At 37.2% G+C, this 10857-nt stretch overlaps 2 protein-coding genes across 3 annotated transcripts in view; one reads left to right on the top strand and one right to left on the bottom strand.

Moving 5' to 3' along the window:
* Positions 1–10287, bottom strand: part of LOC106867719 (DDB1- and CUL4-associated factor 11) — a 43937-nt gene extending 33650 nt beyond the window's left edge. The window contains exons 1-3 of one of the 2 annotated variants that reach the window (XM_014912680.2): positions 9866–10287; positions 7957–8024; positions 6014–6042 (exon numbers count right to left, since the gene is read on the bottom strand). In XM_014912680.2, coding sequence (XP_014768166.1) covers positions 6014–6042; positions 7957–8024; positions 9866–9960 — 192 coding nt within the window. In that variant the 5' untranslated portion in view covers positions 9961–10287. Of the gene's footprint in view, positions 1–5978; positions 6043–7956; positions 8027–9865 lie in introns of those variants that run through there. The other variant, XM_014912681.2, reaches the window with a different exon arrangement.
* Positions 10288–10289: 2 nt separating this feature from the next.
* LOC128248710 (uncharacterized) overlaps positions 10290–10857 on the top strand; it is a 4458-nt gene continuing 3890 nt past the window's right edge. Inside the window, exon 1 of the mRNA XM_052970516.1 lies at positions 10290–10584. Coding sequence (XP_052826476.1) covers positions 10540–10584 — 45 coding nt within the window. The 5' untranslated portion in view covers positions 10290–10539. The remainder of the gene's footprint in view (positions 10585–10857) is intronic.

Genomic DNA, 10857 nt, shown 5'->3' with positions numbered 1-10857 from the left:
TATATATATATATATATATATATATATATATATATATATATATATACACATACACATTCATACATAATCATTATCATGTCTGTTTTCCTATGTTCATATGAGACAAAGGAGTCTCCTCCAGCTGACCACTTGCTGTGGTCCATCATCATTTCCTTCTTGAAGTTTAGTATTCTAAGGTCAACTTTCACACTTGCTCATTTTTCATAGGTGCCTTCTGCTCAAATCATTTGGCACTTCTTAATCAACTATCATGCTCCATGCACATTACATGATTCTTCTTATATTCACCTGTTTTCTCTTAGCAACTTATATTATATATCCAGTGTGAAGCAGCAAGCTGGCTGAATCGTTAGCAAGCCAGACAAATTGTTTAACAGCATTTCATTCATCTTTACATTCTGAGTTCAAATTCTACTGAGGTCAACTTTGCCTTTCATCCTTTTGGAGGTTAATAAAATAAGTACCAACTGAACACTGGGGTTGATGTAATCAACTTACTCCCTCCCCTGAAATTGCTGTTCTTGTGCCAACATTTGAAGCCAATATTAAATGTCCAGTGAAACATGCTCATCTTATTTCTTTCTAGCCTTCACTCATATCCACATTCAATGCCAGGTTTTGCCATCATGTGTTATCACACTTCATGCATAAACATCATGCAATCTGTCCTAATTTTTTCCTCATCCCCATTTTTACTCTGGCTACTAGACTTTGAAAACACCCACCACCATTGCTAGTTAGGAAATTGAAGTAAACAACTACTTCTAGGGAGACATCCAGCCATTTAAATGAATTCATTTAATGGTTGCTATTACTGCTAATTACTCCTATGCATCTGCTACATATGAGGTGCTTCTTTTCTCTCAGCCTGCCTGTGATATTATTGCATTATTTATGCACCCATAGTTTATATCAAAGACAATGTATAGAATTCCTACCAGTCCCTCATGCATATTGAAAAAGATTCAGTTCCACTGCGTGGCACCTTGGGCATGTGTCTTCTACTGTAGCCTCAGGTCAAGCAAAAACTTGCAAGTAGATTTGGTAGATGGAAACTGAAAGAAGGCTGTCATATATATATGTCTATGTGTGGGTGTTTTTGTGTTTGTTTCCCACCACCACTTGACAACCAGTGTTGATGTGTTTGCGCACCTGTAACTTAGTGGTTTGGTAAATGAGACCAATGGAATAAGTACCAGGCGTAACAACAAGAAAATAAGTACCAGGGTCGATTCATTTGACTAAAAAGCCTTCAAGACAGTACTCCAGCATGGCCACAGTTTAATGACTGAAGCAAGTAGAATATGGCTACTTATGAGATGGTATTAAAGTGCTGTCATATTTCTGGCAAGCCAAAACTTATGTCTTTGATAGGTAAACCTTGAGGACTTTTCGTCAAGTCAAGTGAAATCATAATTGTGGCCAGTGCCAGTGACACAAAAGGCACCTGTGCTGGTGGCATGTAAAAGACAATTGGTACACTCTATGGAGTGCTTGGCATTAGGAAGGGCATCCATCTGTAGAACACAGTCAAATTAGACTGGAACCTAGTGCAGTTCTCTGGCTTACCAGTTCCAGTCAGACCATCTAATCCATACCAGCATGGAAAACAGATGCTAAGTGATGATGATGACTTTGCTTTCACATTCAGAATTCCTTCCTTAGTTCTTTGACAGATTCAGTTGTCAGAACTAATTCATCTGGTCTTAAACTCTTCTCTCATGGCCAGAAAAACTATGATAACCAAGCAGGAGCTGAGAAAGGAGCTCTGATGGACAACTAGCTGCAATTAAATTTCTTAAACAATTCATTAATAACTCTCTTCATTTTGGCACAAATTTGTATAACATCTAATATAATCTAATCCTTTTCCTAATTAGCTGGGCTGTATTTCTTTTTGCAAAGGCGAATGGCTCAGTGATTAGAGCGTCAGGCTCACAATCATGAGGTAGTGAGTTCAATTCCCGGACTGAGCTGTGTGTTGTGCTCTTGAGCAAGACACTATTTCACGTTACTCCAGTTCACTCAGCTGTAGAAATGAGCTGCTACATCACTGGTGCAAAGCTGTATCAACTTCTGCCTTTCCCTTGGACAATATTGGTATGCATGGGCGACTGTTGGTCTTCCATAAATAACCTTGCCTGGACTATGCCTCGGAAGGGAACTTTTCTAAGTGCAATCCCATGGTCATTCATGAACGAAGCAGGTTTTAGACTGTTAGATCTCTTTTTGCCTAAGCAAGGTACCACTCACATTTCAAACATACTTTTCACCAACGATATCCTGATTCAGCTTTGCAATCTGAAAAACATCATACCTCTGTCTGATCCTCTTGCAACAGAACATTGTCAGACCTCTCACTTACATCTCCTCTCTTTGTTAAAAATACCTGATGTCTAACTTCTCTTCGATCTACATGATACTATTCCTTGCCCCTTCTACTCATCTTCTACCTTGCCCCTTCTTCTTAGACATATGTTTTGACCTTTATGACTACCTTCTCTACCATTCTACCACCATGTCACCTTCCACCTGGCTGGGACCCTTTCTCCATTCTCAGTTCTGGTCTATGGCTCTTAGCAGATTGTCTCTGAAAAAACTCCCAGTTGTCGTATGTATCTATCTCTCTTACTTCACTCAGAAGTTTTACCTGTTACTTCTTTGAATCTATGTATGACTAAAGGATCTTTTAGATTTCATATCATCCACTTTCAGTTTTTCTCATTTCTGTGTCTATTCTGTTCTAACCTTAAGGAGTCATTGACCATTAGTCTATCTCAAGTGCTACTTTCTTCATAGGGGAAAAATCTAGAAACACAGCCAGCTGTCTATTCTGTTTCCTAATAAGCATGAAATCTTTCTATTTGCATGTTCACATGAGTAGTAAATAAAAAGATCTGTAACTGGTTTTCAGGAGGACAACTGCATAAAGAAGTGCTGAGCTCTAATTGTGGAAGGTACCTGTGGAAAGAGTAGACCCAGGAAGATGTGAGACAAAGTGGTGAGAAAGGATCTTCAAATGCTGGGCCTCACTGAGGAAATGACAAGGGACTGGGAGATGTGATTTGCTATACTTATAAGACATGTCAAGCTAAGAAAAATCACTGTATTCCACACATACAGGCTTGTCCTTTTGGGTGCTGGTGCCACTTAAAAAGCACCCATACTGGTGCTGTGTTAATGCTAGTGCTGTGTAAATGGTGCTGTGTAAATGCTAGTGCTGTGTAAATGCACCCATGCCAGAGGCATGTAAAAAGCACCCAGCACACACTGCTAAGTGGTTGGTATTAAGAAGGACATCAAGCCACAGAAACCGTGCCACAACTGATAGCTGGAGTCTGAACAACTCCCTGCTAGCCAGCTCTATGTCAAATCATCCCACTTGTGCCAGCATGGAGAGTGGACGTTACACAATGATGACGATGATGAGTTACAAATGGTTAGATCAGAGTTGTATCACAAAACTCCAGCACCCTTGATTCTTCTTCATTCCTTATACAATAGCCTTCATGTACACTTGAGTACATGGAGACTTTGGCTGTTGTGGATGTTTCCCAGTGTCCACTGACCTCCTTAGAAGTGACAACAAGGTCATTGTCATTAGTCACGGAGGTAGTCCACAAGAGGACTTCATAGAACTGGTTCTTTCGTACATCTGTCATACCTGATTGTAACACACATGCAGAAATCACTGCAGCCTATAACTAACTTAAGCATAATTAATCTCTTTTACTTGTTTCAGTCATTTGACTGCGGCCATGCTGGAGCACCGCCTTTAGTCGAGCAAATCGACCCCCAGGACTTATTCTTTGTAAGCCTAGTACTTATTCTATCAGTCTCTTTAGCCGAACCACTAAGTTACGGGGGATGTAAACACACCAGCATCAGTTGTCAAGCAATGTTGGGGGGACAAACACAGACACACAAATATATATACATATACATATATACGACGGGCTTATTTCAGTTTCCGTCTACCAATCCACTCACAAGGCTTTGGTTGGCCCGAGGCTATAGTAGAAGACACTTGCCAAGGTGCAATGCAGTGAGACCGAACCCAGAACCATGTGGTTGGTACTTACCAAGCTACTTACCACACAACCACTCCTTCTAATTCAATTACCATATCTATCTATTTCTCTGTTAATAGTATGCCTATTCCACCCAATCCAGAGCTTTTATTCATCTAAAAGAATTTGTACCTGTGTTCCTTACACTTAAGGTATCTAGTGAAGGATCACTTTCATGCTACATTTTGTATATATTTGTACACAGCACACATGGACATAACTCCACTCTAACATCTCTATGATCTCTATAAAACTATCATCATCATCATTATTCAACATTTATTGTCCATGCTGGCATGGATTGGACAGTTTGACCAGAGCTGGCAAAGTAGAGAGCTGCACCAGGCTCCAGTCTAATTTGGCATGGTTTCTATGGCTGGATGCCCTTCCTAACACCAACCAGAGTGTGCTGGACGCTTTTATGTGGCACCATACAGGTGTTTTTACGTGGTGCTGCACAGGTGCTTTTATATGATATTAAAAATAATATAATGTCCCCTGGAAAAAGTTCAGAGGGTTATTACCCCTGTTGTTAATAAAAGGCCTCTCCCTCAGAATGAAAGGCAATATTGTATGATGTTTGCATACAAACAGCAAGGGCTGTGAATGCAGAGCACATGTGAAGACATGAAAGAAATGAAACTAGTATGTTCTGTTGGATGTGCAACCTCAATGTGTATGTTCAACAAAATGCAAAGGAGTTGAGAGAAAATCTGGGCATAAAATGCATTAGATACAGTATGCAAGAGTGAAAACTGTTGATATGATCGTGTGATGCATATGAATGAGGACAGCTGCATAAAGATGTTTCAGTTGCAAAATATATGGATGGAATCTGTGGAAGATATGCAATAAAGCAGGGACCCAGGAAGACATGAGACAGAGTAGTGAAAACCAACCTTAGGATGTTGGCCCTCATAGAGGAGATGACAAAACCTTCCCTACAACTCATGATGATGATGATGCTGATGTCATACACCTATCATACTCTCATGAACTTACCCACCCACCCTTCCCAATCTTGTCTCTATTCTCTTTTATATTCACCTTCTTGACCCTTGAGGATATGTCTTGACACCTCATCACTACCATCTTTTCACCTCTTCCAGCTGAAGTAGCCATGTATCTCCATAGCGGCATGACACTTGTTCCTGTCCCTCTATCACACTTTAATGTCTCAACACCTGACACAAAGCCATGTCCCTCAATATTGCACCCTGACTCAGTCAAGGGGTCTTGATATGTGAGTTACAAGGCAACCTCACTAGTGCCGGTACCATACAAAGAGAACCCAGTTCACTCAGTGAAGTGGTTGGCATTTGGAAGGGCAAGCAGCTGTAGAAACCATGCCAAAGCAGACACTGGAGCTTGATGTAGTCTTTTGGCTTACTAGATACTGTTAAACCATCCAACCCATGCCAGCATGGAAGATGGACATTAAATGGTAATGGAGATAAAATAAATTTCTAGAGAATGTAGCTAACCAATTCACGGAACATCTTCACAACATCTGGTGCAGAAACCAAAACCTTTTACTCAGTGGACAATTCAACACGTTTGGTTTGGTTTTATACAATCGATCCACAAACTCCAGGCTTCACAGAAAGCAGTATTCTATTTTTTCTTTCCGAAACCACAACTCTTTTGGCCTCAATTCCCCAACTAGCTTTGTCTTTCATTGAAGATTCATTAAGCTGCTTTAGTAAAGAAACTGAGATTTACTTGTTAAAATATTAAAGAAAAAATTGTTGACAAGCACTCAGAATTTTACACAACAGTACAAGGTTGAAAGCCAAATATTTATAGCTAGAGTATCAATATGCTGTGGGTTATACATAAACAATTATATATATATATATATATATATATATATATATATATATATCCCAAACGTTACAAGGGTGTTACCTTCATGACATTCCCCAAACATCAATCATGCTTACATGAACTGTTGATTTCGGAGCTTGGTCAGCTAGAATAGAAAATAATAAAAATATAAGTACACATGTAATTTGGGAATAAGAAAGATTACAATATAAAATATTAACATCAAATAAAGAGTTTGGTTTATCGAAGCAGTTGTTTCCATTTTTCCTCCCTCTTGCTCTTGCTCTCTCTCTCTCTCTCTCTCTTCCATTCACTCACCCTTTCTCATAATCAAATTTTTATGATTTGATTAGCTCTTAATTTCGTTTTACCAATATCATTTCTCAGAACTCTGGTCCCAACATAGGACATTAAAACTTTCTTCACACTTTATTAATAGTTCCCATCTTTAAAAACTTTGTTGGACAAACTTTTGCCCCAAAATAAACCACCACTAGTCTTCTTGGATGCTAGTGTTTAACTTGGAGATAAAACTTAGTACATTGTCTTTAGATAAAGAGAAAGCTTATTTATATGTAGATGAAAATTTAACTCGTTGAGAGACTAGCTGGAAAAAAGTAGAGAGAAAGGTATTCATTGAAATCAATATTGGTACTTCTGAAGGCAGCAAGCTGGCAGAATCATTAGCACACTAGGCAAAATGCTGTCATTATGTTCTGAGTTCAAATTCCACTAAGATCAATTTTGCCTTTCATCTTTTCACAGTTAATAAATTAAGTACCAGTAGAGCACTAAGTTCGATGTAATTGATTTATTACTCTCCTGAAATTGGTATTTTTGGGGAATTCTAAAATCATGAATTCCAAAACATAAATACTGGCAAACTGTAAGGAGGGAAACTGCATACGCTGGTCCTAATAACAAGATAAACTTGAATATTATGTTAGAAAATAGGATTCTTGTTTCGACAAAAAGGTCTGGGTTGTTTCTGGTTTACAAGACACAACCTGTTGAAACACTGATGTTCCAGTATCCATTGCACCAATAAGTCAATGTGTTATGAACACACTCATAAAATAAAGAAGTTGTTTTCCTGTGACATACACAACAGTAATTGGCATATTTTGCATTCAAATTTGCTGGAATGTAATAAGAATGAAATATGCAAGTCATTATATCAGACCTTGCTGTTCATAGTGTAAACAGTGATTTATTTTTAGTTGGTAGATATCATCACCAATCAGCAGTTTGTTTGCTGAAATTATAAACAAAAATCATCAGCTCTTGTTTAGAGTCAAAAGTCTGGAGAGCTTCTAGCTGATGAGACACAGCATCATGGGAAAAACCAGTGTCCCAGAATCCCTCATAGCAATGAGTTAAGTGCACTATGAACACACCATTGTAAAAATAAGTTTTTCTCCTGTGATGTATGCTTCACCACCATCATCATTTAGTGTTTGTTTTCCATGCTGGCATGGATAAGATAGTTCGATTGGAACTGGTAAACAAGAGGGCTGCACCAGGCTCGTCTTGTTTTGGCTTGGTTTCTATAGCTGGATGCCTTTCCTAAGTTCCAACCACTCCACAGAATGTAGTGGGTGTCTTTTACGTGTCACCAGAAAGGGTGCCTTTTACATGTCACCAGTGATTAACAGTTTGCATTCAAATCTGCCAAAACATATTAAGAATAATTATGCAAATCATTGTTTGAACTACATAAAAATATATAAATGATTTAGTGACACACACACCAAATAGACACCCTTATAAATATGTGCAGAATAATAAACATAAGTGATTCATTTCTAAGTGGAATCATGGGAGTTATTTCTAAGTTGCCAGACCAAATGAAGTCTATTTTATTGCCAACATTTTGAGATCAAATCCTACTGCAGTTTATTTTGCTTTGTAGCCTTCCAAGATCAATGAAATACATGCTTGTGAGAACTAGAGTTGACATAATTGATCACACCTTCCACAAAAATCTGTTACAAATCATATTACAAATAAATCACTGTGCTTGGGTTAAATTAAAACTAAAATGTAATGAAATAATTACCTTTGGGTTCATCTACTTCTTTTTTCTCTCTCCTGGATGAGTGACGAACAGCTCTATGTCTTCTACCTCTACAATGAAAACAAATTGTATTAGTTACAGGACAAGATTTGGATTCAATAGATCAGTGACTTTTCAAACCTTTACCATTGATATCATCTCCAAATTACATATCTTACTATGTCACCCATTGTTAATTTACTTTTATCCAAATCCAAAACTTGTAATATGTTAGTATGTTTTAAAGTCAGACAATCTAGAGGCAGCTCTAAAGGTACTATATATAGATATCATAACAGAATCAGATTACTGTTTGAAAATCATTAAGAGATTCATTTTACATACTTGTTTATTCATACATTGTATTAGCTTAAAGAGGAAAATAATGTATCCTATGGCCTGAATCTCCAACATCTAGAACGTAGGAATCCCAAAAACGTTTTTCAAAAAGATGCATTTTTCAAGAGGTGACATTAGCCCCACTTTTTCAATGTTGGCCTAGTACAGATGGATTTTGATAATTATGATAGCTCCATACGAAAGAAGCTACTTGCTTTTAACATTGAAATACATAAATATATATGTACTTAACTAATAACTACATATATAATAAACATTTGTTCAATAGGCATAAGTGTCTTAATACAAGTCAATAAGAGTTGCGTTTGGGAAAATATAAAAGGCTTTAAGTAATGGAACCGACCTGCGAAAGATTGCTGCCAATTAAAAATATAAATACAAGTATAAAGACAACAGAAACACACACAATGTTCGTATGAGACTAAGACTGAGAAAAAAAAGGAGGACTAAATGGAAAAAGTTCTGGTTTACAACCCTAGGAAATTTTTGTGTATAAATTCAAATGACAGCTTCATTGTTTCCACACATAAGCGTACATTTGACACGAACCTACTAGGGAGCCTCAACCCGCTAGAAATAGCAGCCAAATTTCTCTCGCATCACAGGCTGATGTCTTAAGAAAAGTGAATGACACTATGACTAATATAATCTATTGTCTGGAAAATTAAATGACGGGATAATAGCGGGCGATATACCTTTAGATCATATGTCCAAACAATTGGATTTATTCAATAACAACCTATTAACGTATAGGGTTAAATGGTGTGAGCAATGTAGAGAACCAAACAAAAACTTATGTAAGTTAGTGTTAGTATATTTTAACTATTATTCCATGCAGACGGCGTCTCTGAGTAATTAACTCTGTGTGTGTGTGTATTGTTGTTGTTGCATAATTGCAGAGTTCGTGTCATTAATAAATCAAAGTACAAAGACATTCTTTGGAGTATGGAGAGAGATAAGATCTGAAACCAAACAGCCCAAGCTGTAGCTTCCTTAATAGCTTAGGTTAAAGAGTGCGCACGGCTGGAAAAATAATAAATAAATACAGCTTCTGTCGGCCGACTACATTCGTGCTCTTGATCAGAGATGACCTGGAACAGATATTTTTTAGAGAATGGCTGTAAAGAGATTTACAACGATTTCTTTTTATCGGGTACAGTTAGCTGAATGCAGGTCCTGTTGTTTATGTAATCAAACCTTTCAAATATTTGCAAAAGTAGATTAGCTGTATTGTTATAAACAGTTTTAAAATGGAATAAATCTGTTTACAAGGGCAGAAGAGTGGAATAAATTGGCTTGGAGAGAGAAGATGCCATTTTTCAGAAGCCTTTCACTTTTATTTACTAAACAAATGATTCTGACCAGCAACAGGGAAGTCAAGGACGACTTAGCACTGGATCCATGAATTACGTTTAAAGTTACGACTAAAGGTTGCTAGTCCTCATTTATGAAAGTTTGAGCAAATGTATGGTTTCAGATGAGTAGATTAATACTTGATAGGACATGCTATGTTATTACATATCTTGAAACGAGTAAATGTGCATTTGTTTACCTTGTGGCAAGAATAAGAGGATGATTCAGCGAATTCGCCTGTCTTTCGTCGTTATCTCTCGATCCGGACGAAGTATTTCCACTCGATTTACTCATGCTGGCAAAGCTTTTTAAAAAACAAATACTGTATCATTAGGTAATCACTTGAAGAAAGTTCATTAAATCAACTTTCTGATGATCACACCATATTTTCAGCTGAACTAACCGTGCAGATCACCGTGCCGAGTATATATATTTTGTTTATTAATTGGAAATATAAAATTTCCTCCCGATCATTTCATAATGTATACGCTGGAATATTTCAAGAATTTTTTTAAAAGATGTTTCTTTGGTTATTTAGGGTTATTATATACTTATTAGATTATTTAACTTATTCCATGCTAAGTGCTGAGCACTTATGACATCACATCCGCTCTGATACACTAGTTACTCATTTGATTACATTTGGTATCAGGAAAGAAGGGAAAGTGAGGTGCATGAATGAAATGTTTTCATAAAAAGTATCATTAAAATGACAGCATCCAGGAATCGAAACAACATAAATACAAACGTGCTCTTCTTAAACTACCGTCAACTGTATCTCCTTTCTATCCCTTCCGCTTGATCTACAGACTTTGCTTTATTGACTTCCTTGGGAAGACACGGATAGCCTTTTTCGGAAAGTAGGCATGAGACATGGCACATTTTCAGGCGGGCCGCACTACTAAAAATAAATTCAAGGTAATTTTTCGTTAGTCGTGCCATTCAGAAATTCCCTGGGTCGCGAAATAGGACAAAACCCACTCAGTTTTACCTTTTTTTTTTTTTTCTGTTTCTAAAATTAGAAGAAAAATATATAATTGAAGTAATCATGAAAAATATCTTTTTTTTTGTGTTGATTCACTCTACATTTGGGGTTTTCAACCATTTTTTATGGATCCATTTGATTACTATTTCATTCTGGTGGATCCCCATAGCTATTCACTGTTTAAACATTAGTTTTATAGAAACTTC

Source organism: Octopus bimaculoides, chromosome 1, assembly GCF_001194135.2.
Source record: "Octopus bimaculoides isolate UCB-OBI-ISO-001 chromosome 1, ASM119413v2, whole genome shotgun sequence".
Classification (NCBI taxonomy): domain Eukaryota; kingdom Metazoa; phylum Mollusca; class Cephalopoda; order Octopoda; family Octopodidae; genus Octopus; species Octopus bimaculoides.
This window is presented reverse-complemented; position numbering and strand designations above follow the sequence as displayed.